This window comes from Narcine bancroftii, chromosome 2 (assembly GCF_036971445.1).
Source record: "Narcine bancroftii isolate sNarBan1 chromosome 2, sNarBan1.hap1, whole genome shotgun sequence".
NCBI lineage: Eukaryota > Metazoa > Chordata > Chondrichthyes > Torpediniformes > Narcinidae > Narcine > Narcine bancroftii.
In genome coordinates, this window is record NC_091470.1 from 48,314,479 (window position 1) to 48,342,166 (window position 27,688).

Sequence of the window (27,688 nt, forward strand, 5' to 3'; positions counted from 1 at the left end):
GGCTCAGAAATGGAATTTGTGAAGTGTGTCCAGGAGAGTGTTTTGGTGCAGGAGGTAGACAGACCAAAAAAGGAAGGAGCATTGCTGTATTCTGTCTTGGAGAAAGTTGCTGGTCAAGTGGAAGGGGCCCATTGGGAAGATTCTGGGAAAAAAAATCTGAGGGAGAGGATTAATGATTGCTTGGAAAAGCAGGGACTAATTGGAGCAAGGGAAGATCCTGTCTGACCAATTTGTTTGAATTGTTTGAAAAATTAACATAGAACATTATAGTGCACTACAGGCCCTTCGACCCACAATGTTGTACTGTCTCATATTTACCTACAAAAAAAACAATCAGAAGATGTGAATTACAGGGATTTTTATAAATTATTTAACAAGGTCTCACTTGGGAGACTGATTGAAAGGTCTAGGCTTGTGAAATCCAAAGCAAGTTGGTAAATTGGATCCAAAATTGGCATGCCAGTAGGAGACAGAGGGTGATGGCGGAGGGTTTTTGTGAATAGATGCCTATGACTAATGGTGTTCCACAAGGTTCACTTCTGGGACCCATGATGTTTTGTATGTGAATGACTTGGGTGTGGGAGGCAAGATATATTGTGGGCAGCATGAATGTTGATGGAGTTGTTAATAGTGTGGGAGTTAGCCTTGGGCTGCAGAGAGATATCAGCATTTGGATAAAATGGAACGAAAAATTGGGAGATGGAATTTAAAATGCTCTAAAATGAGGTATGCATTTTGGGAGAACTAATAAGGCCAGGACATGTACCATGAATGATAGGGTCTGATGGTATTAAGGAGCAAAAGGACCTCAAGATTACAAGTACACTGGGTCTTTGAAGACAGGAAGACGGTGTGATTAGGGAGGCATAAGAGATACTGGCCTTTGTTAATCAGGGTGTTGAATATAGAAGTAGGGAGGTTATACTCTAGTAAAATTTGGCCAGACCTCAACTGGAGTAATTTATGCAGTCTGTTCTCCAAGATATCGGAAGACTATGATGGCAGTGAAGCGAGAGTGCTGAGGAGATTCATCAGATTGTCTACAGGAATGTTTCCAGGGTTGATGGAATTGGAGAAACCAGGTCTTTTTCTCCCTAGTGGAGGCGAGGTGATTGATGTATTTATTTAGGAGGAATAAAGATAAAGTAGAATGCAGGAAACTTCCTTGTTTCAGAGGTGGATAAAACTAAAGGAGACGTTTAGGATAGGTGGGAAGACTTTCAAAGGAGATGTGAGGAGGACCTTCTTCACCCAGAATAGTAAGTAACTGGAATGCACTGATTGATAGAATGGTTAAAACAGGGTCGCTGACAGCATTTAAGAGTCTAGAAGAAAACCTGAATTGCTTGGACATGGAGAACGATGGACCGAGTGCTGGTTGTGGGGTTAGTATGGAAGGACACCACTAGTTGGCATGAATGATGGGCTGAACTGCTAAACTATGAATTTCAGATTTCCAAGAAACATTTCACAGTAAGATTTCCCATTTTTGGGAGTTGAAACGAGGCTGTTGGCAGCTGTTCTAACTACAGGTATGCATCTTGATTCGGATTGCACAAGGCAGGAGCAGCTATGAAACAATGTTCTAAAAGACATAAATTTACCAAACTGATTTATATAAGTGCATCTTTGGCCAGAACTGTTCTCCTTGGCTGATGATATTGAAAGTCAAAGGACTTCACATAAATGCTGTCATCTGTGCTTGAAAACAAACAAACACACCACACACACACACACACACACATGAATGGTAGGATCTGATGAAGTATTAAGGAACAGAAGGATCTGAGTCTAAGTGCATGGATCCTTAAGGGTGACAACACCAACAATGTAGTTAGGAAGGCATACTGGATACTGCCTTTATTAGTTGAGGCATTGAATACAGTAGTAGGAAGGCTATGCTCGACTTGATTAAAACTAGGTTGGACCTCAGCATCAGTGGAAGTTTTAAGGAAAGCCAATAACATGAGGCAACATGAGACTTAAAGTAGAAAATTATGCACTTTGTTTCTCTTGTTGCAAAAAAGAGGTACTATTATGAACTAACAATTATTTTTGGGACTAAAGGAACTTTGCTAGCACTAATACAGGAACAACAATGGAAAATTCACCAGACAATGGTAAATTCAAAATTATAGTTTTTTTTCATTAAACTATTAACAACATAGCATTTTTTACTTAACTCTAAATTAAACCCCACTATGCGCCAATGTAAATGTATGTGTGTAAAGTCCACTCTGAAAAGTCAATCTTTAAAAGTTCAGCATCATTTTAGTCTTAAATTCTCAATTCAGAAATAATTATAAAGCACTTTTAAACATTATATTTTCAGGCCTCTTTACTCACAATGTGGCTATTTTCTTCTACGATGAATTTACAAACCCAGACAAGGGTTAATTGAAGTGGCTATTTTCTTCCATGATGAATTTAAAACCCAGACAAGGGTTATACAAAGTGGCCGTACAAAAACATACCCAATAGAAATCTGTCCTCTTTCCAAAGAGACAGCAAAGTGGTCTTTCTTATTTCAAAAGCCACTAATTCTGTGTTGTTCTCCTTTTCCCATGAGAAACACACAACAGCACCAATTCTGATTACTGTAACTCAACCCTGTCTTTCACAAGGTTTCAACCCCTGTGTCATAGGGGTTTTGACATGTGTACTATCCAAACTGAACTCTTCCAAAACTGAACTCAAAATATCTGAATTCAGTAATATATTTCTCCAAATCATGTGACCATCACATCATCACCAAGGTGAGCCCCAATTCTTGGAAACCACATGTCCATCAGTTTCATTTCTACTAAAATTCTGTTTTTTTCAAAACCATTCCATATCCACAAACAACCTCTGATCTCATCTCTGTTCAAGAGGCTTAGGAGGTTTTGATTAAAAACAGATAGCTTCCTTCAGCAGTTCTTGAATAATTAAGACCCATTTGAAATCCATATGCTCTGTCTGTCCAAGACGCTACGACTCTGAGAATGAACACTCCACTCTGAGTACGATGAGTCTCTATAAAATGTACTGTGACCTATGCATGGCCCTGTACCAACCCACAGCTAACTTACTAAGAATACATATATTAATACATTAATATGAGAAGTATAGTTTAACATTAAATTAAAGATTAACATAAATCCATTGCAGTTCACAATAGAAACTACTAAATATTGGGCAGGCAGGGGTCCTGAAACATCCATGAGGGGGGATAATGATAAGTATTTGGTGGTCAGAAAGTGTCAGTGTCTAACTTCTAGATTCTATGCAGATCTATTTTGGCCACTCATTGGTGAAGGATTGCAGGGCTTAATGGTGAGGATTGATCTTGTGTCAAACGGAGTGTTCATTTCCTTTAAGAATGTATGCTTAGATATTGGAAAGTGTTAACTCTTGTTTCTGCTATTTGTTCTCTTAATTCAACCTGTGTTTGTCTCTTAAGTTCTCAAAAGCAAGCTGGCTCACAGTGGTGAGTTTTTCCAAGTTATGGTGTTATATGAAAGAATTGTAGATCCTGGAAGTTTGAATCTGAAACAAAATGTAGTAATGTTCAGCAGGTCAATAATCATCTGGGAGCAGACAGGAAACATTACAACAGGAAAAAATATTGAAAGGGTTGGATAGTGTAGATGCAGAGATGACGTTCCCAGTAGTGGGCACAGCCTCAGAATAAAAGGACACCCCTTTTGAAAAGAGAGGAGAAGAAATTTCTTCAACCAGAGGGTGGTGAATCTGTGGAATGCATTGCCACAGGCAGCTGTAGAGGCTAATAATTGGGTAGACATAAAGCAGAGGTTGATAGGTTCTTGATTAGTGAGGGTGCCAAAGGACACGGTGGGGGGGGGGGGGGAAAGCAGAAAAATGAGGTGAAAGAAACAATACATCAGCCTTAATTTGAATGGCAGAGCAGACTTGATAGGCCAGATAGCACAATTCTGCTCCTATTATAAAATATAGAAAAAAACAATTTAAAAATGGGATCAAACAAAAGAAATGGAAAGGACACTTGAGTGAAGCAAAATAACTTGTGGAATTGATGCATACAATGATTAACAGATCCTCCTATTTCCTTTCTAGAGTGCCTTTATGTAGACATGCATGCCCACATTTCTTCTCATTAAATTTTCATCTCTTTACTGCTCAATGGATTAAAGTCAAGGTTCATGCATTTACAAATGTTCTTAAATGATTTATGGATTCAAGATGCAATACCACGTACAATATTTTTTTTCTTCCCCTTTACAAACATTTCAGATTTCAGAAAACCAGCATGAAGAACTGCAGAATGTCAGGAAGCACATTTATTCTTGTTTTACAAATATTTCCTGCTTCCTAATGCCACACCCTGGTTTGAAAGTGGCTACCAATCCCAACTTTGATGGACAGCTACATGGTAAAAATTCAGCATTTATTGGAATATTATTGCATACTCTTCTCAAAAATGACATATAAATTATATCTAAAATCTAAAGGTTTTAATAGTTTGTATTGAACATCTGTGGAATTTTTTTAAGCTTTAAAAATATCTACTGTTAATCAAATCCTTTTTGCTCATCAGAGATTGACGAGGATTTTATAAAACATCTGAAAGTTCTAGTTTCCTGGCTTCTTCATTCTGAGAACCTTGAACTGAAAGAAATTAATGGGAATAAAATCACTGGTCGAGGGCTTGTGGAGTATTTTAAGGTAAAATGTCAAATATAGCTTTTGCTTTCAATGGGTAATTAATTAAAATGTTCCTTTTTATCTAAATAATGTCATCTTGTATTCCTTAACCCTTGTTTGAGGACGTCGCCTGATTAATTTTTTCTTTGTTATTATTGGAGCTTCAGTTTGTAAAATATACTCATGTGAGAACACCATAGCAGTGTGTAAGGAAATGCTTTAAATTGTATGTGGAATGAAAGTTTTGGTCCAGAGTTTGGGAGAAGGTCAAGGACACTAATGACGAGAGGCTGGGAATGAAGGGAAGCAGAGCAGCAATTTGTTGGTGACCTCTGGTCGTAGACTCTCCCACAACAGGAAACATTTTAACCAATCAGGGTCTGGCTGAAACCAAAAGTGCAAAACATTAGTAGGTAAAGAAGGATTTGGCACCTTTAATAAAGCTCTAGTGGATGAAAGAGAGAAAGCCAGTGCAACTTTGACCATCTAAACATGTTGAAAATGTGAGAATTGGTGGTGGAGCTGCAGATGTTTAGAGTTGAAGTTATCACTCTTTAATTACTAGGCCTGACTAACTTCAGAGAATGGACTTTGACCAGCAGAGCAGTGGGTAAAGCTTAAAACGCTCTGTTTCAAAATGAAGATCACTTTCACCCTCAGCATATTGGTGCAAGGCTGCATTATTTTTGAATAACTAACAGTAATGGGTTTTTAAAAAAAAAAGAATAATGTAACAAGTGCAGCATGGTGGTGTAGCAGTTGGTGTAATACTATTACAGCACCTGTGATCTGGACTTGAGTTTGTACATTCTTCCCATGTCTGCTTGGGTTTCTTCCAGGTGTTTCAGTTTCCTCCCACATTGCAAAGATCTACTGGGTTAGAAGATTATTTGATCAAATTGGTGTATTTTAGTAGAGCGCAGGCTCGTGGGCCTGTAACCATGCTGTATCTCTAAATTTTAAAAAATAATGTTGGATTGTTACTTGAAAAGGTTCCCAAAGGGTGATTTCTGGGAGGGGTTTCTATTCCTGGACCATTTCTGCAACAAAAGCCAGAGAAAAACTGCATAAATTGAACTTGTGAAATGGAGCTAGGTTATCTATTTGATCAATGTAGATTGGTTTTTAATTTGCTGATGTTGAACTTTATGGCCATGAATTTTAGTGATGTAGAGGTAACCTAGCCTATCATTGACATACAAATGAAAGCTGACTGTGTATTTTTGATGATGTCATTGTGCAAATAGTAAAGAAAAGGTTAAATATTTAATGGAGTCATTGTCTCCTGGGGTGTTAAAACATCAATTGTATGTCATTGGCACAGAGACCCTGAAAATGAACAAACTAGATGTTTAAAACCTCTGGATGATTAGGGGGGAATCCTTGCCACTGTTCATTTCATTCTCATTATGCCTGTGTAACCAGTACAATACTCAGGTCCGCTGTTTTGGCAGACAGCAGAAAATGATCCTAGAACTGTCATTCTTTAGGGGAGAGTTACTCACAGGATTTACTCACTGAACCATCAGGGTGACACAATAAAACCTAATATTTGCCGTTATCCTTGCGTCATAACTTTTTAGATTGTGCATGTTGAACATGCAACCACTCTCAGCGAACTTGAACTTTTGTTTAAATTATACTACAGGCATACATAAAGATCTATCAAGGGGAAGAACTGCCACATCCCAAATCTATGTTGCAGGTAGTGTAACTCAGTTATTAATACGAGGTTTCATGCTCCTCACGACGTTATCTATAACTTTGTGTATGGTGTCAACGTGTTTTGCAATTGTTTTAGTCAAAATAAGATGCTTATTTTTATTTAAGCCTGTAGTATACATGGCAATGGTCTACAAATCCAGATTAAATTAAAATACAACACCATTTTAGTACTTACATAAAGATTGGAAATAAGGTCTTTATTTTGTAGATGCTGCAAGTTGTAACGTTGGAAGTGGTGTCAAGGTTTAGGAAGGTGCAGGTTTAATTCATTGGTTTCCTAATTTGTTCTAATGCTCTAAAGAGGTAATTCTGAGCAAACTAGAGGGTGTAAAGGTAAATAAGACCCCCTGGTCCTGATAGAATGCATCCCTGGATACTTAAAGAATTAGTGCAAGTTAAAATAGAGGTGTTAAAGATCATTTACCAAAATTCTCTGGGCTCTGGTCACGTCGCAGCAGATTGGAAGACACTGAACATCACGCCACTGTTTAAACAAGGATGAAGGCAAAAGCCACGTAACTATGCCAGTCAAGACACATTTTTTCATTAAGGAAGAAACAGTGAGACATCTGGACAGAAATTGTACCATCAGGCAGATGCAGCATGGATTCAGGAAGTTAAATGAGAAAATCCACAGATGCTTCAGTTGAGTGCAATACACAAATGTGATGGAGAAACTCAGGATGCTGTGTGACCTGCTGAGTTTCTCCAGGATATTTGTGTATGGATTCAGGAAGGGGAGCTCAGGTTTGACAAATTTAGTGGTGATACAATGCGCCAAATGGATTGAAGGAAACAGGTGGATGTTGTGTATTTGGATTTCTAGATGGCATGTGGTAAGGAGGTGGAGGGAGTTGTGGGTAATGTATTAGCATGGATTCAGGATTGGTTAACCAATAGAAAGCAGAGTCCTGGGATAAATGGGCATTAATCTGTTTGAAATCTGTGGTGGGGGGATCAGTGCTAGGCCCGTAACAATTCACAATGTGCATTGATGATTTGGAAGAGGGGAAATGAGTGTAGCATGTCTGAGTTTGCTGATAACACAAAGTTCAGTGAAAAAGCAAATTACGCAGAGGATGAGGAGATTATGCCAAGAGGTATAGATAGGTTAAGTAAGCGGTCAATGTTGGTAAATGGGAGATCACTTACTTTGGAAAAAAAAATCAGATTATTATTTTAAATGTTAAAGATTGCAACATGCTGCTGAGCAGAGGGATTTAGGAGTGCTTGGGCAAGAATCGCAGAATGTTGGCTTGCAGGTGCAACAGGTAATCAAGAAGACAAATGGGATCTTGGCCTTCATTGATAGCAGGATTGAATTTAAAAGGATGGAAGCTCTGTTGAAACTCTACAGGATATTGGTGTGGCTGCACCAGGAGTACAGTGTTCATTTCTGGTTACCTTGTTTGAAAGGTATATTGGCTTTGGAGGCTGTGCAAACAAAGTTCACCAGATATCATTCCGCAGATGAGAGGGTTAGCCTATGAGAAGAGATTGTTGCCTGGGACTACTGTATTCTTACTGGAACTCAGAATGAGAGGTGATCTTATAGAAGCATAAAATCATTAAAGGGACAGAGTAGATAAAAGGCATGAAAGTGGTTTCCACTGGTAGGTGAGACGAGAATTAGGAGAACAAGGTGAGGAGAAGCTTTTTCAGAGAGTAGTAAATCTCAATGTTCATGTAATAAAATAGAAAATATATTGCACAAAATTTCCTTTAGACTGTTGTAAGGCAGACAAAGAATCACCATTTATACTGCCCAGCGCCCCTTACAAGAGAAAGTAAGAGAGTCCGTTCAGATTCACTGAGTGGCTGTGTATTCACCTTCTGTGCACATGCAGAAATCCCGGTTCTAAACGTTCATTACTTAAGCTCCAGATCTAAACCTTCGATATGATCAGAAAGCCAGCATCTGAAACCCTTTGGGAGCCCTTCTTTCCCCTAGTGCCCTCTTGGGACCCAGCTCCAATACCTGGCTCCCATGAGCCAGTCTCCAGCAGACTGTAGCCTGTTTGGATTCATCAGCTGTTGAGCCCCTTGCTGGGCTGTGGTCACCGTACTGTAGGGTCATCTCTTATACTTCTTCTTAACAGTGGGTGTTTCTCACTGTTTCTGGTGCTGCACCTCCCCTGAGTCTGCAACCCTTCAAGGCCACTGCCAGCACAAGCCTAGCCATCTTGGGCACAGACCCTGCAGTTGCAGGATTTTAAATAAAAACACCGAGTGCTCCTTTAACAGGCTGGTTTTTTTTGTAATTCTTTATTTATCGCACTATGAACCATATCAACTAATTTATTTACAGATGTAGCTCTTTAAATATTCACAGTGACATTTTTCACTTTTTTCCCCCCATCTCTCCCTTCCCCCTTTCCACCCTCCTCCAAAAACAGTAAATATTGGACATATAAAATACAATAAAACAATATCTTTATACAAACAAAAAAGACGCATCATCTACTTATACACATTAAATCTGATCGTGTTTATCTTCTTATCATTTTAGATGGTGGTGGTCCGAGGCCTGCTCTTTCTGTTATGTTCCATATATAGTTCCCAGGTTTTTTCAATCATTGTGACTTTGTCTTTTAAATTATATGTGATTTTTTTCCCAATGGGATACAATTAAACTTGGTTATATATTTCATTAATATTTATAGTCATATGGTCCAACGTAGCCATCTTATATCTTTATTTTCACTTTTCCGCCTCTTCACCACCTCCATCCACTTTTTTTTCCATTTCTGTTTTTTAAGTTTCCTTTTTAATCTCAATATCTGACAATGCATTTAAGACATGAAATACCCCAACAATCCCACAAGCAATAACCCTTTAACCCCAAATGAACCTCCCCTCCTTGGATTGCCTTCTGTCCCTTGACGGCAACCACAACTCCCCTTTCCATTCGGTTTGCAAACTTACTAGCAAGTGTCAACCAATTTCGCAGTGACCATTATTCTTCCACCCCCAGCCCCCCCCACCCCCCCACCCCCCACCGAGAACACTATTTTACTATACATATAACAAAGCTCTCTCTCTCTTTTCCCCCCTTCTTCCCCTTCTCTTATCCATCTTTAAATCTTTATATATACATTATCTTTACTTTATATTTTTACATATTTTCTTGCTGGTCATCCTTCTTGTCACTCCTCCTCCTCTCTTCTGTCCTGCAAATGTTCAGCAAATTCTTGGGCTTTCCTTGGGTCCAAGAACAGTCTATTCCATTCCCCAGGAATGAATACTTTGAGTACTGCTGGATGTCTTAATATAAAGTTATACCCTTTCTTCCAAAAGATTGTTTTCGCCGTGTTGAATTCCTTCCTCTTCTTTAAAAGTTCGAAGCTTATGTCCGGGTAAAAAAAAATATTTTTTGTCCCTTCTATTCCAACGGCTTATTGTCTTCTCTAACCTTCTTTCTTGTCTGCTCCAGTATGTTTTCTCTTGTCATATATCTTAGAAGTTTTACCAATATGGATCTCGTTTTTTGATGTGGTGGCTGTTTCGGTACTAGTGCTCTATACGCCCTTTCAATTTCTATTTCTTCATGTGAATCTGTCATTCCCAGCACCTTCGGGATCCATCCTTTTATAAATTCCTTCATATCTGACCCTTCTTTCGGGCCAACTATTTTTATGTTGTTTCGCCTACTGTAGTTTTCCAATACGTCCATTTTTTGTGACAATAAATGTGTTTCTTTAATTTTTTTTCTGCTCTCTTCCAACTTCCCTCTTAAATCATTTATATTCATTTCTACAGCACCTTCTCATTCCTCCACATTTTCTACTCTTTTCCCTATTTCAGTCATGACCAACTCTAAGCTTTGCATTCTGTCTTCGGCTCTTTTCATTTTTTTTTTGATTCTACTGATAGCCATTCTTTTAATGACCTCATTTGTTCTTCGAAAAAGGCTTCATCTAAACTTCTATTTTACCTTCTTCTTTCCTTTGAAATTCTTGGTCTTCTTCCTCCTCTTCTTCTAAGTCTGTATTTATGTTGATGTCATCTTTTTCTCTTCTCTGTATCTTTGTATCTTCATCCTCTGGTGAGCTGCTTCTGTATCCTTGCTGGGCCTCCAGTTGCTGCGTCTCCTGTTGTTGGGCCTACTGCTGCAGGTTGACCAGTTGTTGGGCCTACCGCTGCAGGTCGACCCGCTGCTGGGTCTCCTGCCACAGGTTGTCCCCCTGTGGGTCACTCCGTTGCCACTCACCCTCTTCCAGCCCTTCATTCTCTTTCTCACCACTCTTCTTTTCTTTCTTGTATACTTCCCCCAACCGAATGCTCCAATACTGGGCGTCTTTCAGCTGGCTGCTCCTCAGCTAAGTCCCCTTCCCGTCAGCGTTAACCTTTTTTACTTGGGCATTGCGTAGGCAGACCTCTTCTTGGCTCTGAGAGCCATTTTTGGAGTCCGCCAGTCGGGAGGACACCGCTCCTGTGGGGACTCACCAACATCAGAGATCAGTTGGTCTCTGGTTCGATGTGCAGGTAAGGCCTTCTTCTTTCTTCTTCAGTGATTTTCCTTCTCCCCTTTTCTCTGTTATTCTTACTTTTTCTCTTTTGGGTGCCATCTTCTGTCTCTTCTCTGTAACTTTTATCTTTCTCTTCCTGTATTTTATGTTTATTGAGCTCTGCTTTTTCACACTTTTTTTTTCTTTTCTCTGGAGAGGGCTGTTTCCACCCGACCAGCCACTACTCCATCATGTGACTCGTAACAGGCTGTTTAAGGCCTGTATGGAGCCACTGGCAATAAGATTTTCTCAGTTGGGAAAAGATGTGTGGATGGGAAGTCTCCATCATGCAGTTATTCCATGACTGGCAACCAGTAGCCCATGGACAAGCCCGAGCCCCTCTCCACCCAGGGCCAGAGAGATGAGTACTCCAGGGTAGCTTTATTCCCTGGCAATAAGAAAAATTAAAAAAAAAAGCCATTTAAATGTGATTACAATGTAGAACTCAAAACCAAAGTTGTGACATTAATAAACTCGTATGATTTGAGAGACTTTAATTACAAGCAACTGAAAAAAGTTGAACTGTGTTAGTCCATAGATCAAGAAAAGCTGCTAAATGGCCCTTCACTATTTATTTTGTGCTTTATCCTGTCCAACATTCAGGTGCCACCTGGTGGTGTTGAAATCATTCCTAAATCTGAACACTGGTTGGGCAGATCACTTGCTGTGATTCTGTATTTCTCAAGAATCAGCTTAATAGATTGGTTTTAAATTAGGATACATTAGATTTTTCAGTTATAAACTGCATTACATTAGTTGCAGTAATACAAGCAGATAAAATGTGTAGAAATAGATATAATTGTAAACAAACTATTTACAAGATAAACGGCTTAAAGGAAGAGTCATTTTATTGGAGGATCACTTTCCGATTTAACTAAGGACCGCTTTGCCAATCTTCCACCAGATATTTATGGGAGGCGTTTGGCTTCCAGATTGTTTCTGAATCAGAGGAGAAAATATAGTTTGGCTGTTGTTGTGGAATGGCTTTGAGAATAACTACTGCTACTTGTATTCCCTGATGCATGTTTGTTTCAATTGACTTTGTGACCAAAAGCAATTCCTACACAAGGTATTTAAAACCATAACCTCAAAGTGTACTTGATTCTCTCAATCAGATCAATGGCACAGTCTGGCAAAACAAAATATTTTTAAAAATGCATGGCATTTATATTAACTTCTCTGGTTTCCATTAGCCCCCATCCATCCCTATTTCTCCTTTCCTCCAGCTCTGCAGTCACAGAAACATGCCCTCTCTGATCAATTCCTACCTTTCCTTTCCTGTCCTCCTATCCATGTCCAATTATCACCTTTTGTCTGATGGTCTGTGCCTCCCCAGTCTTTCTTCCCTTCCCTTCCAGGTTTTTAATTTAAGATGGATGCCTCCACATGGGCATGAGTTCTAAAGCTAATAAAGTATAGCTGTTTTAAAAGAACCATCATATGGTACCAGGAGTAGAAGAAACACCTGTAGTGTACAGATTGTGTATCAGTTGATAGCAGCAGAGAAATTAAAAGTGTGCAGTAAATTGGACTGGAAATGTTGACCTAGAGTGGAGGCTGTTCAAACAAAGATTCATGCTGTACCTGCAAGCCATTGGACTCGATAACAAACCTGATGCATGGAAGATTGGACTGCTACCTACTACGGTGAGGCCTCAAACACTAGAGGTTTTCAATACATTGTTTCTGCCGAGCAGAAGACCAGGGCAAGTTCGACAAGGTTATCAAGATGTGTGATGAACACTGTTCACCAAAGAAAAATGAAACGAAAATTCAAGAGGTACGTGTTTCACTCACACATGCAGCTGAATAGGGAGAGAGCTTTGATACCTTTTTAAACAGACTTCAATTAAAAGTAAGAACATGCAATTTTGGATTGTTGCAGTATTTAATGATCCATGATCAAATTGTGTTCGGGATTATTGATAAGAAAGTGAGAGAAAGAGGCTGATGTGAGAGAGAGATCTTTCCTTAGCTGGAGCTGTGAAGATATGCCACGCCACTGAATTAGCTCTTCAGCGCAAAAAAAAGTTTGGTGAGAGAACAAAAGCCAGTGAAAACAAAGCCATAGCTGTAGCCACAGTGTGTGCCCACACACAAACAAAACAAGATATAGGAAACAACAAAAAGTTGGAGAGACATTCAAGTGCAAATAATCTGGCACCGAATATGCACCATAACAATGCCCTGCCTTTACATATTACGACTGTAATATGTAAAGGGCCGAATCACTGTGCAAATCAATGTTTTCTCAAAGGGAAACAAAACAGAAGTGAAAGCATGCACACTATACATTACTATAGAAGAAACTGCCCTCAGTGACACACTTTTAGTTGGCCTGGTAGTGCAGGAAGTTTATAAGCCAACAGACATTGAACAGTCAAGTGTGAACAGAGTCAAGCAGGACAAGTGGACTATGTCATTACATGCAAATAGAGCAAATATTCTTTTCAAGCTGGACACAGGCAAAGGTCAATTTAATATGAGTGTGCGACATCAGGGCAATGAAGCCATACATCCATGCAAATCCTGTACAGTTCAAAGCCAACAATGGACAGCATCACACGAAAGGTACATGTAAACTCAAGGTGAAAGTTAAAGATAAGGAGCATAATCTCAGGTTCTCTGTAGTCCAAGATGGACATGAATCACTGCTTGGTGGCAAAGTCTAGTCAAGAGAGTGTATACACCAGGGAAAGCTATCGTGTTAGCTGATATGTTATCCAGGGCAATGACACCAAGTGAAGCTTGATCTCCACAGAGACCAATGTGAATCTCCACATGAACCTGATCACTGAATCGCTTCACATATTTGACATGAAATCCAAGTGGTTCGCAACTGAAATGGAAAAGGACACAGTTCTGCAGAAGGTCATCAAGAATCTGAATGAAGGATGGCCTAGAGGTGAATGCCAGCCATACTACAACATCAGAGCTGAGCTGAGTGTTGTCAATGGGTTCTAGTCAGACAGAGCAGAATTATCATTCCTCAATCACTGTGACAAGAGATGTTGGAAAGGGTGCATGAGGGGCACCTTGGAATGGAAAAATCCAAGAAGGCCAGAAATGCTGTTTATTGGCCAGGGATAAATGCTGTCATTGGCAGGTTGGTTTCAAGCTGTGAGACCTGTTTGAAATATCGTGCAAAGCAGACAAAGGAACTCATGATCATAACCGACTTACCAGCGGAACCATGGCAGAAAGTTTGGACAGATGGGCTCCACATGAATGGAAATGATTACTTAGTTATTGATTATCTATTCTATTATATCTGCTGCTTGTGTAAGTATGTACAGTATGAAATCGATTTTTGCAAGACATTGAATTCCTCAAATTGTCTACAGTGACAATGGACTATGCTACAGTTGTGAATTCCAGAACTGCATGATTCTGACATGTGACTTCAAATCCTCTGCATCCACAGTCAAATTGTAAAGCAGAGAAAGGAGTTCACATAAACAGTTGGTCAAGAAAGTGGCTCAGATCCATACTAGCTCTATTGAATTAGAGAGCTTTGCCATCACCCCAAGCTTCTGATGGGACATAAACTACTCTGCAGACCCAAACAAGAACAGAGATGTTAAACGGAAACAAAACTATCTGCAATGGAGACAAAAAGCAAACTATGACAAGCCAGCAAGAAGCTTAGAGCCATTGATACAACATGATACAGTCAGACTCAGAAATTCCAACACTTGGGGCAAAAAGGCTACTGTTCTGAAGTAAATTCAAGATCCTACACTGTCAGAACAGAGGTTGGTCAAATACTGAGAAGGAATTGAAAGAGCCTGCTGAAAATATAAGATACACTGCAGGAACAGACAGGTGTAGAAGATCCAGCCAGCACAGCAACAGAGGGAACACCATCAGTGCTAGACAGTAGCAGAGCCAACACAAACATCTGTGTTAAGAAGATCCACAAGTGTTGTCAAAGTACTGTTAGACTGAATCTCCAAAAAAAACACACTTAAGTTTGTACTGCTGATGCTGTGGTTACATTTATTGAACTTTAATTTGAAATGAATACTGTATTAGTGTGTCACGTTGTTTGATTAAATATCTCAAGTAAAGGGAATGTGTGATAAGAGTGGTAGTGTTACTTGTGGCCACCAGAGGGAGTAAGAAACTAGTTTGTGACAGCTTGATTGGATTCCAAGATGGGTACCTCCACACAGTCATGAGTTCTCAAGCTAATAAAGTAGTGTTTTAAAATAACCTAAGTTTCTTTATTACAATAAAAGAAACATCACCACTCTTTGCTTTTGGTATTAATAAATTAGCATTAGCTAAAGCATCACTCAGTGACGCTGGACAAAAAGAATCAAATACTAAATGAAAGTTGTTCCAACCACATTATACTATCCCTCTCAATTGGAATTGCATCTTCCACTTGAAACATTCGCTGCCTTCATCCCCTGTGCCTTTAGTGTTTACTGGCAATCCCATCGAATGCAACAGATCACCAAGTCTTCATGACACTTCCCATCCTTGTCCTCCTAGTGGGAGATGATGGTTGAATTGGTGTCTTTATTAAATTTAGCCTTTGATGGAGAGAGGCTTAGTAACCACAGATGACATGATTATGAAGGCAATGGCAACAAGCCTGAGCTACCGTCTGAAGCTTGGTTGCCCAAGATCCTGTTGATTGATTGTTTGACTGGATTCTTGTGCTGAAGCACATGGTAGAAATATTCATCTAGTTTCTTTGACTACTTAGTGTCCACATTAAGACTGGAATTTATTTAGCCTCTAAAAATTTGACAGTTGTGCAGTAAAATAGAAAAATCATGCATTCATGTATGTAGTTTATATTGTACCAGATTATTAACAGGACAACAGCATTTTTATAATGTTAGTTATTCTTCCAAGGCAATTCAAGAAACTAGATTTCACGACTTTTATTAAGTAATAATGTCCACCATTTTAATGCAAAACGCAAAAGCGCTGGAGAAACTTAGTAGGTCACACAGCGTCCATAAGAGGCTAAGGTATATAACAAATGTTTTGGACCTGAGGCCTTCTCACACCTGAGTTTCTCCAGCACTTTTGTGTATTGCATTAAAAATCACAGCATATGCAAACGTTCCCGTTTGAATCCACCATTTTAAGTTATTTGTCACGAAATACCTGGTACAATGAGCAGGATCTCAGAGACTAGCATTAATTACATAAAGCTGTGTATAGAACATAATTTGCAGAGCCTGCAATGACAGTAAAAAGGAAGACAAATTAACACAAAGCAAAGGCAGCAGGGAAGCACCTTTATGGAGTTCATTCAGGAGCCTGAAGGCTGTGATGATAGAAACTGTTTGCCTGTTGGGAGTATATTTTCACACCTTTAAAGCCTGCTTCTGATCTTGAGGAGAGCATACCACGCCATGATGCATCCAGCAACTGTACTTTTGATGGTGCACCTGTAGAAATTGGTAAGGACGGCTAGAGATTTGTTCTGTACACAATCAAAACTTTGTTATTTGATCTAAGCTGGCTTCTTATTCTTTCATATTATTAAGGCCACAGCAGAAGCCAACAATTTAGCAGCCGTGGCAGCAGGCAAAGATTTGTACAGTAAAAAAATGGAGGAGGTAAGGAAACTTTTATTTTACCTAAAGAGAGTTGCAGTGCCTTTGAAAAGCTGAATCTTTATCTATATTTGCAGCGCTGTATTTAGGTAGAGATTTGCATTAAAAAATTTCTTGGCCAGCGTCCTAAATTCAGATTTATTGTCACATACATGACATCACGTACAACCTTGACATTCTTTTTTACTGTGGGCCAGGCAGAATTAACACTTACTGATATTGCAAAAAAACTACACAATATGCACATAAACAAACGTAAATAACTGTACAATACAGAGAAAAGTATGAGTCCCTAAATGACTCCCAGATTGAGTTTGTCCTTGGAGAGTTTTATGGTGGAAGGGTAGCAGCTGTTCCTGAACCTGGTGGTGAGTCTTGTGGCACCTATACTTCTTTCCTGATGGTAGCAGCGAGAACAGAGCATGTGCTGGGTGGTATGGATCCTTGATGATTGAAGGATCTCCAACGGCAGAGTTCCCTGTAGGTGTTCTCGATGGTGCGAAAGGGTTTGCCTGAGATGTCCTGGGCTGTATCCATGACCTTTTGCAGAGCTTTTCACTCAGGGGTATTGGTGTCCCCAGACCAGACCGTGATGTAGCCGGTCAGCACTCTTTCAACCATACATTTTAGAAATTTGTCAGGGTTTCCGATGTCATACCAAACCTCCACAAACCTGAGGAAGTAAATTCCTATAAAGTAAGAGGATACCGTAACTGACTAGCAAAATTTTGCTCTTGGCATTTTAAGTTCCTAATTAATCACCTGTTTCCCTTAATTTAATCCACAACTGGTACTTTTCCCTCCATTAACAGAATCTTTTAAAGGTGAAAATGGGTTTATGACTAATTAAAAGATGACAACAGTGACTATATTTAAATGAACTTTGACTGTAAAACATGAGGTCAGCCTGAGGTTGTGAAAGGAACTAAATAAAGATGGTCACTGCCATCATCTGATGATGATCAAGGTGTACACATTGTATAATGTAATGCACACCAGAATTCTTACTGGAGCTGAACAGGAACATGTAAAGAAAAAACTCCAATAGTAAACAAATTTGAATTGCATTAAAAGAAACAATAAATACATAAGATAGGAATAAATATTCACATTAATCTATTGCAAAAAAAAAATGCATTGCAAAAGTACAACCAGTCCTTCTGTCATGTCTGAGCAATCTATAGAGAACAAAGGGGAGGTTTAAGATTCTGATAGCTGTGGACAGGAAGCATTCTTGAACCTAGAGGTGCTATTACCTCTGCCCCAAGATAGCAGTGAGAAGAGGTTATGACCAGGGTGGTGGTTGCTCTTTATGATGTTGCTGCCTTCTTGAGACAACACCTCACATAGATGTCTGCAATGGATGGGAGGTCAGAACCTGAGATAGCCCTAGTTATGCTTCTGTGTTCCAGGACAGTCGAATTGCCAAACCAGGCTGTGATGCAACCAGCCAGCGTACTTTCCCCACAGTTCACTTGTCAAAATTTTCCCAGAGCATTCAACAAAATACCAAATCTCAATTCCTCAGAAAGTGCATTGGTGTGTCTTCTTCTCAGTTGCCTTGATATGCTGGCACTAGGAATGGTTTCCTGAAATATAGAAACCCAGGAACTTGAAGGATCACACTCTCCACATCTGACTCTCTCCTTCCCGTCGATGCAGATGGGTACATGGTCCCTTGGCCTGTCTCACTTTGTGTTCACCAGGTAATACACACAGAATCACCAGTAAAGGCATCTCTTTCTGTAGGATCTCAGATTTCTCACCAATTTTAGTCTTTACATGAGCACAAATGATAGTTTTCTCTCGCCAGCACATCCTCTCTTCAAAACAGCATCGTCTCAGTGTTTGCAGACATCCAGTATTGAATGAGTAGAAATCCCTTCCAATTAAATGTTCAGACTAAAACCACCATCCTTGTCCCCTTGACAGCTGTATAAAACTGATCCATACTCTTTGCATCCATGCTGTAATATTTTTTTCCCTACACAAGGTTCAACTTTAGATAAACTTGCAAATTTAGTCCTGTGCTGATTTTACTTGTATCCTTGTGCTCACTTCCATTCCTATTTAGTTCAAGTATATTTTTATCCTATAGATTTGTGGAGGAGATAGACCATTTCTTGCACCTACTGATCTCCAAAACAAACACTTGGAGCTTCGAGAAGAAGCTGTCAAATTATTTCGTGGAGTCAAGAAGATGGGAGGAGAAGAATTCAGTCGCCGTTATTTGCAACAACTGGAGAGTGAAATTGACGAGTTATATGTTAACTATATCAAACACAATGATAGTAAAAATATATTCCACGCAGCACGTACACCTGCCACTTTGTTTGTGGTGATATTTATTATGTATGTAATAGCTGGGGTAACAGGATTTATTGGATTGGACATTATAGCCAGCCTGTGCAACATGATAATGGGGTTGGCTCTGATCACCCTGTGCACATGGGCATACATTAGATACTCTGGAGAATACAGAGAGCTTGGAGCAGTCATAGATCAAGTAGCAGGAGCGTTATGGGACCAGGTAAGTGCATTACCAATTCTTGTCTATGTTTTAGTATAATTGGCTTTTTCTTTAATGGAGTTTTGTTGTTAACATGGTACATAATTACTACAAATAGCTTTATTATTGATACAGAACATTTCTTTAAAATCTTTGTCAATTAATCATTATTAATTAAACTTCAAGGACCTTTACAAGAAAACAGAAGTCATGGTTTTAACAAATTAACCAACTTTTAAAAAAAAGTGTTTCCAGACAAAACATGTTATTGTACTTGACATTTACCTTTGCTCCCCAGTTTGACTTTCATATCTGGCATTACTAACCAGAGTGAACTGGCAACAGTCATGCTGGCACATTACAGTCTGCCTTCAAAATCCAAACATTTTGTACTAATGCTTGAAGATGAAGCTCTGGAAACCAGGATTCAGTAAGGGTGGGAATAAAGTATTCCCCTGCATTGGGTTGGTTCATACCATACATGTACTTTTATTTCTCATGTCAAAATTCACTTTGTCAATGAACCTATTTTTGTATAATAGTTGATACAGAAGTACATTTTCTCCCAATTTTTAAAAATGATACATTATACCATGAATACAGGAACAAAACTAGTTTTTGATTCTTGCTCAAATAGGGAGTTAATTTGCAATCCATCATAATTAATCTTATTGGAAAGATCCTTTTTTCTACTAATGGATTGAATAATCTGTACAGAAAGAAAACTCCCAATTTCTTCTTCAGGAGTTGCATCTAGTACTGACAATACAATAATGTTCCCATATTTTTGTTTGAGAAGTACCTTTTTTTAAAAATTGGAATACTGTATGTATTAAGTTTTCAGTTTTTCCATATGCTGTTTTCAAAATTGTACTTGGATTAGCTTTGTTTTTTCAATATTTTTTTCCCCCTTTCTGCCATTCCGTAGGGAAGTACCAATGAGGTAAGATTTCATACCTTGTTTACTGTTGTACAACAGGCTGCATTTTATGATGGGACCATTCTTCCCTTACTGTTTCATTTAGTTATATAATTTTTGTGTAATTATAAATAAGTAGTGTGATCTGGAAGTACTTTTAAACAAATGTGATAACTTTTTGGTAAAACACTGATAGTTTATGAATTTTGAACAACATTCAAAATGCAAAATTAAAAGAATAGGAATTCAAACAATTTGGATAATTTTTGTTACAAAATTTTATTTTAGTCATGGTTTTGCTGCAGACAAGTGATATTGGTTCCGTTACACTCTAGATTTGAATATTTGTCTTACTTATTCAGCTCTTGAAGGCTTTGAAAAAGTGTGTATATATACATGTATGTATATATATAAATAATTAGAAACCAACTCTTTTTCCAAAAGAAAAAGGTTTAATTATTTATATGTGTCTGGATGAAAGAATTGCAGAACTAAAGGATATGTAAGCATTTATTTTGAATATATTTCTTCTCAACCTTTTTCTCTCAAAACCACACCTATGCTACAGATTCCAGAATGTGGACCAGCAGGGGCTCAGGAACTGACTACTTAGCAATGGCTTACTCTTCATTTCGTCATCCCCGCTTGACTTCCCTCAAACAGCGTAGGCAAATTTTGGGAACTTATGATCACAGATTCAACAATTCAAATATGGAATAGAACAGTATGCAGGAGCAAGGTTACATCATGAAAATTATATATAGAATTCTCTTTTATTAGGATTGCCCCTGTGTATTTGGTAATCCTTTCAGTCAAACAAATACAATTAGATAAGCTTCGAACATTTATGTAGCATGATAGTCAGCCATAGATATTTCATTTCCGCAGCAAACAGTGTGCTATCATAATGCTCGATAATTACATGACTATAATTGTATGAAGGGAGAGATTCTTACAATTACAAAGTAACCTAAATGACCAGAAGTGTTCCAATTTCAATTACACATAATTCAAGTTAGAACAGCTTGTTTATTCAGCCTAAAAAAAGTTCCAACATGTTGCCAACACAGCTAGATGCACTGTGGAGAATTTAACAATTTTCTATTAAAAACAAATGCTACAATGTAAAATAATTCCGTATATTATCTTTTTCTTTCTTTTTTTTTCTTTGGCTTGGCTTCGCGGACGAAGATTTATGGAGGGGGTAAAAAGTCCACGTCAGTTGCAGGCTCGTTTGTGGCTGACAAGTCCGATGCGGGACAGGCAGACACGATTGCAGCGGTTGCAGGGGAAAATTGGTTGGTTGGGGTTGGGTGTTGGGTTTTTCCTCCTTTGCCTTTTGTCAGTGAGGTGGGCTCTGCGGTCTTCTTCAAAGGAGGTTGCTGCCCGCCAAACTGTGAGGCGCCAAGATGCACGGTTTGAGGCGTTATCAGCCCACTGGTGGTGGTCAATGTGGCAGGCACCAAGAGATTTCTTTAGGCAGTCCTTGTACCTTTTCTTTGGTGCACCTCTGTCATGGTGGCCAGTGGAGAGCTCGCCATATAACACGATCTTGGGAAGGCGATGGTCCTCCATTCTGGAGACGTGACCCATCCAGCGCAGCTGGATCTTCAGCAGCGTGGACTCGATGCTGTCGACCTCTGCCATCTCGAGTACTTCGACGTTAGGGATGTAAGCGCTCCAATGGATGTTGAGGATGGAGTGGAGACAACGCTGGTGGAAGCGTTCTAGGAGCCGTAGGTGGTGCCGGTAGAGGACCCATGATTCGGAGCCGAACAGGAGTGTGGGTATGACAACGGCTCTGTATACGCTTATCTTTGTGAGGTTTTTCAGTTGGTTGTTTTTCCAGACTCTTTTGTGTAGTCTTCCAAAGGCGCTATTTGCCTTGGCGAGTCTGTTGTCTATCTCATTGTCGATCCTTGCATCTGATGAAATGGTGCAGCTGAGATAGGTAAACTGGTTGACCGTTTTGAGTTTTGTGTGCCCGATGGAGATGTGGGGGGGCTGGTAATCATGGTGGGGAGCTGGCTGATGGAGGACCTCAGTTTTCTTCAGGCTGACTTCCAGGCCAAACATTTTGGCAGTTTCCGCAAAGCAGGACGTCAAGCGCTGAAGAGCTGGCTCTGAATGGGCAACTAAAGCGGCATCGTCTGCAAAGAGTAGTTCACGGACAAGTTTCTCTTGTGTCTTGGTGTGAGCTTGCAGGCGCCTCAGATTGAAGAGACTGCCATCCGTGCGGTACCGGATGTAAACAGCGTCTTCATTGTTGGGGTCTTTCATGGCTTGGTTCAGCATCATGCTGAAGAAGATTGAAAAGAGGGTTGGTGCGAGAACACAGCCTTGCTTCACGCCATTGTTAATGGAGAAGGGTTCAGAGAGCTCATTGCTGTATCTGACCCGACCTTGTTGGTTTTCGTGCAGTTGGATAATCATGTTGAGGAACTTTGGGGGACATCCGATGCGCTCTAGTATTTGCCAAAGCCCTTTCCTGCTCACGGTGTCGAAGGCTTTGGTGAGGTCAACAAAGGTGATGTAGAGTCCTTTGTTTTGTTCTCTGCACTTTTCTTGGAGCTGTCTGAGGGCAAAGACCATGTCAGTAGTTCCTCTGTTTGCGCGAAAGCCGCACTGTGATTCTGGGAGAATATTCTCGGCGACACTAGGTATTATTCTATTTAGTAGAATCCTAGCGAAGATTTTGCCTGCAATGGAGAGCAACGTGATTCCCCTGTAGTTTGAGCAGTCTGATTTCTCGCCTTTGTTTTTGTACAGGGTGATGATGGTGGCATCACGAAGATCCTGAGGCAGTTTACCTTGGTCCCAACAAAGCTTGAAAAACTCATGCAGTTTGGCATGCAGAGTTTTGCCGCCAGCCTTCCAGACTTCTGGGGGGATTCCATCCATACCTGCTGCTTTGCCACTTTTCAGTTGTTCGATTGCCTTATATGTCTCATCCAGGGTGGGAACCTCATCCAGCTCTAGCCTTAGGGGCTGTTGAGGGAGCTGGAGCAGGGCGGAATCTTGGACTGAGCGGTTGGCACTGAAAAGAGATTGGAAGTGTTCTGACCATCGGTTGAGGATGGAGATCTTGTCGCTGAGGAGGACTTTGCCGTCTGAGCTGCGCAGCGGGCTTTGGACTTGGGGTGAGGGGCCGTACACAGCCTTTAGAGCCTCGTAGAAACCCCTGAAGTCGCCAATGTCCGCGCTGAGCTGGGTTCGTTTGGCGAGGCTAGTCCACCACTCATTTTGGATCTCCCGGAGTTTGCGCTGAAGATGGCTGCATGCGCGACGGAAGGCTTGTTTCTTCTCTGGACAAAAGATGCTCACAAACTCAAGCTAGCATGCTGGAACATCAGAACCATGCTAGACAAGGCTGACAGCCACTGACCTGAACGTCGGTCTGCCCTCATTGCACATGAACTCCTCAGACTTGACATCGACATAGCCGCTCTCAGTGAAGTCCGCCTGGCAGATGTAGGCAGCCTCCAAGAACGCGGCGTGGGCTACACACTCTACTGGTCTGGCAAGCCTTCGGATGAACGACGCCTATCTGGTGTAGGCTTCATGGTCAAGAGCTTCATTGCCTCCAAACTCGAAAACCTTCCGACAGGCCTCTCGGACCGAATCATGTCCATGCGACTCCCCCTTCAAAACAAGCGTCACATCACCCTCATCAGTGTCTATGCTCCAACCCTCCAGGCGGAACCAGCAGAAAAGGACAAGTTCTACATCGACCTGCGCAACCTCATCCAACGCACCCCTACAGCCGACAAGGTTGTCATCCTGGGCGACTTCAACGCTCGTGTCGGCAAAGACTCAGAAACCTGGCCAGGAATCCTGGGCAAGCATGGCGTCGGCAAGTGCAACGACAATGGGCGCCTCCTGTTGGAGCTCTGCACAGAACAGCGGCTTGTCATTACAAACACCCTTTTTCAGCAGAGGGACAGCCTTAAGACCACCTGGATGCATCCCCGATCCAAACACTGGCACCTCCTGGACTACATCCTGGTGCGAGAAAGTGACAAACGAGATGTGCTCCACACCAGGGTCATGCCTAGCGCGGAATGCCACACTGACCACCGGCTGGTTCGCTGCAAGCTCAACCTTCACTTCAAGCCAAAGCCCAGGAACAATAAAGCCCCCAGAAAGAGGTTCAATGTTGGAAACCTGCAGTCAGACGAAGCGAGAGGAAACTTCCAGGCAAACCTCAAAGCAAAGCTCGACGATGCAACCCGCCTCACGGACCCGTCCCCTGAAACCCTCTGGGATCAGTTGAAGACTACCATACTGCAATCCACTGAAGAGGTACTGGGCTTCTCCTCCAGGAAAAACAAGGACTGGTTTGACGAAAACAGCCAGGAAATCCAGGAGCTGCTGGGAAAGAAGCGAGCTGCCCACCAGGCTCACCTTACAAAGTATATTATCTAACAATATGATAAATGGATCATGCATAGGACAAAAAGGACTAAAATACAGTAAATCTAAAAGTCTAATGTAAACCATGATAAAATTCATTTAGTAAAATTAATAAAACAACACCTTAGAGTCACCTTAGATGTGCATTACTCTCTGATGCCTTTCCTCACCTAAACTGATCCATTAAGGATAGGTTTGAAATTAAATCAACTCATTTACAAAAGTAGTTATTTAAAATACCACTTATTTGGCAAGGATGCCAGAATGGCAAAACTCATGACTTATTAAAATTTAAATTCGAAAGAAAATGTCACTAACCTTAATTTGAACAACTTTAAAAAAAATAAAACTATACAAAATAAACAGTTTGTATAACCAATATTGCACTTGGAGGGTGAAGGGTGTAATTACTCAGAATGGAATATCCATTAAATCTGACCATATGGTCAGAAAAGGTTCATGACCAAAATTTTTTATTTTCTTTTTACATACAGGTGTTGAGTGCTTGGAACAGGCTGCTAGAGGAGTTAGCTAAGGAAGGCATTAATGCAACGTTCAAGAACAATTTGGATAGATACACGAATAAGATACATTAAGAGGGAAATAGGCCAAATGCAGGCAGGTGCAATTAGGGTGTGTCAGTGTGGGCAAGATGGGCTGAAGGGCCCATTTTCATGCTTTTTGACTCAAGGCCTTTTACTCACTATTGAAGTCAAAGGTGAGGCTGATTTCTGAATCTTATCTATCTTGACATTAAATAGGTCAGTGAGCATTTGCATTAAAGACTAAGACTGTATTAAATAGTATCGATACAAAGAGCTACTACTTTATATTTGGTAATTTCTGAAAGTGAATGACACAATTTATCTGATTAATTTAAGGCTTTGAGCAGTAGCCTATAAAAGGCTACAGTAATGTTCCAATTTATTTATTCTTGCCTGTATGATAGCAGAAACATGTGACCAACACTGCTCCAGCCACACCATCAAAACCATAGACCTCCAGCTTTCCATTTCCGAACAGTCAATGAATTTGGAATGTTGTAAAAATTGCAATTGATTTGCTCCAAGCCATTTATGAGATTAAATATTTTTTTCCTAATTCAAATAATTTATTGGCATGATCTTTTATACTTGTTAGCTGTCATCCCATTGAAGCAAAATTAAAAGAGTATCAATTTCCCTATGGAATTACACTGTTCCCAGGTTTCCCAAGAACAAGTTTTAGTGATTGCAGTAGGCACCGCCCACTTGCTCAATCAAAAAAAAATGGCATAATATACAATGTACATATGGTACTCAAACAGAGCAGTCATGATAGCGCAGGACTTTTTTTTCCACAAATGTCTTACAATTTAATAGGCTTAAAATATAGATTTGGGTTCCCCAAGAAATGTTGATTTAATTCATTGGATGTAATACTGCTATTATGGTTCCTTTAAGAATAACAAAAGTGGTTTTGTGTCCATGTAGGCTCTATTCAGGCTATATGATGCAGCTACAAGTCACAGGCACCTATATCACCACAGTTTCCCTGCAGCACAACCAGAAACCAGTGCAGACACCAGGAAGAAAAAATGATTCGACCAGATTCTTCTGCATATTATCACACAGGAAAATTGTTGTTATTACTGTGCATTCACATGCCACTAATCCAAGAAGTGCTGTATAAATGGAAAGCTGATGATAGCTTAAAAGTAAATGAAATCGTATATCGACACTGTGCTGGCTTTCACTTAGTCATGTTGCAAATTGTACTGTAAAGATGTGCTAGTTTGCATGGTTTTGTTAACTGTTAATGAGTCAAATATTCTTCCAGCAAGAATTATAGAGCAATTTAAGAAAAGATAATTTCAAAGAATTGGCATTTTCATTCAGCAGAACATTTGTCTTCCATAGGAACTTCCATTTTTCCATTTCAGCATTGCACCTTTATTGAATGTTTCAGGTTAAAACAAGTCTTAAAATGCAGGTTTATTTATTTAGTCCTTTAAGAGATTGCAATGTATTTTAAAATACATATTTGTTCAGACACATCTTTATAAATGTATGCTGTTTGTTGAATTAATTTCCCATAGATGTACTTAACAGGTTTTTTTTGTTGCTTGTCCCAATATATAGAAAATGTCCAATTGGCAATCAATAATCAGATCAATAAGCTCATGCAGTTTTTAAGTGCAGGACACAACTAGACCATGTATAAATTCCAAGTCAAATAGCGGCTCCTTTAAAAGTTATTACTTTCATTCTCCAGATAAATGGCTATTGTGCATTAAATGAAACCCTGAATGTAGAGAGAAAAATAAAATTTCAGATAATTTTAAGTAAAAAGAAAAATGGTATCAGAAAAAATGTTTTTGAATGAGGCAGAACTGTGGCTGAAATGCATGTGATCAAAATCAAACCCAGGGCTGTCTTAACTAATGAAAATAAATGTTCAGAATGAACACAAAATCAAAATTAAAGAACAATCTTCATTTAAAAGGTATCTACAGCCTGGCGCTGTTGATCTTCTGATCTGGTCATTGCCACCAAAAACCCATGGGAAGTTTAACTTGCAAAATTTGGATGATCTTAGCAGAACCTCACGATCAAATGATTTCAATACAATAGTAACTCTCTCCAATTGGGCACCACTCACACAACAGCTAAAGCACAATAGTAAGGAAGTATTTTTTATAATACAATCAACGATTCATAATTAAAAGTTTCTTTCTCATTTGTGCTTTGCTTCTTTTGTAAGATGTTAAAGTAAGAGCTTGGCTGCATGTTTGATGGGGTGGTGATAAAATGTTAGATCTACCAATTCCATTTTTCCCTTTAAACATTTATATTTAATATTTATTTGTTCACTTTAATACAGAAACATGTTCATTTTATTATCTTTTCAATTTGCTTATGTTGCCACTTTCTGCTTTGACACGATTAGAAATCGCTGCAACACAAGATGCACGGGCAATCATTATAAACAATTTCCAGAAGAGGGGGAAAAGTCATTTAGAATTTCATTCTTAAGAGTATCAATGCTGAAAATGTGTTCCATTTTGTGCCACTTTCACCATTTATTGAAGGTGAAAACTAATCTTCAGTGTTAAACATTGAATTAAAAATTAAAGTTTTGTCCAACATTCATAAGTTTAAAATAATTGATAACAAACACCAATTAAAATGATTGCATTTTTTTAATTATAAAAGGTTAAATTACTTTATGCTGGCAGACCCAATCGTGGGAATATCTATTTAGAGGATTAAAATTTGGAAATAATTGTGCCTCGTTACTGATGTCAATGGTAAGATAGAGGACATAGATTTCTAACAAATATAAACTGTTTGCAGTTTGAATATGAAATAAAAAAAAATTATTTGGG

At 39.6% G+C, this 27,688-nt stretch overlaps 1 protein-coding gene across 4 annotated transcripts in view; it reads left to right on the top strand.

Annotated features, from left to right (window-relative positions):
* Positions 1-27,041, top strand: part of atl1 (atlastin GTPase 1) — an 81,369-nt gene extending 54,328 nt beyond the window's left edge. For 3 of the 4 annotated variants that reach the window (XM_069916617.1, XM_069916618.1, XM_069916616.1), the window contains 6 exons: positions 4,255-4,393; positions 4,559-4,686; positions 6,314-6,370; positions 16,412-16,483; positions 18,579-19,010; positions 25,794-27,041. In XM_069916617.1, coding sequence (XP_069772718.1) covers positions 4,255-4,393; positions 4,559-4,686; positions 6,314-6,370; positions 16,412-16,483; positions 18,579-19,010; positions 25,794-25,901 — 936 coding nt within the window. In that variant the 3' untranslated portion in view covers positions 25,902-27,041. Of the gene's footprint in view, positions 1-4,254; positions 4,394-4,558; positions 4,687-6,313; positions 6,371-16,411; positions 16,484-18,578; positions 19,011-20,476; positions 20,573-25,793 lie in introns of all 4 variants that reach the window. The other variant, XR_011351212.1, reaches the window with a different exon arrangement.
* The last annotated feature ends 647 nt before the right edge of the window (positions 27,042-27,688 follow it).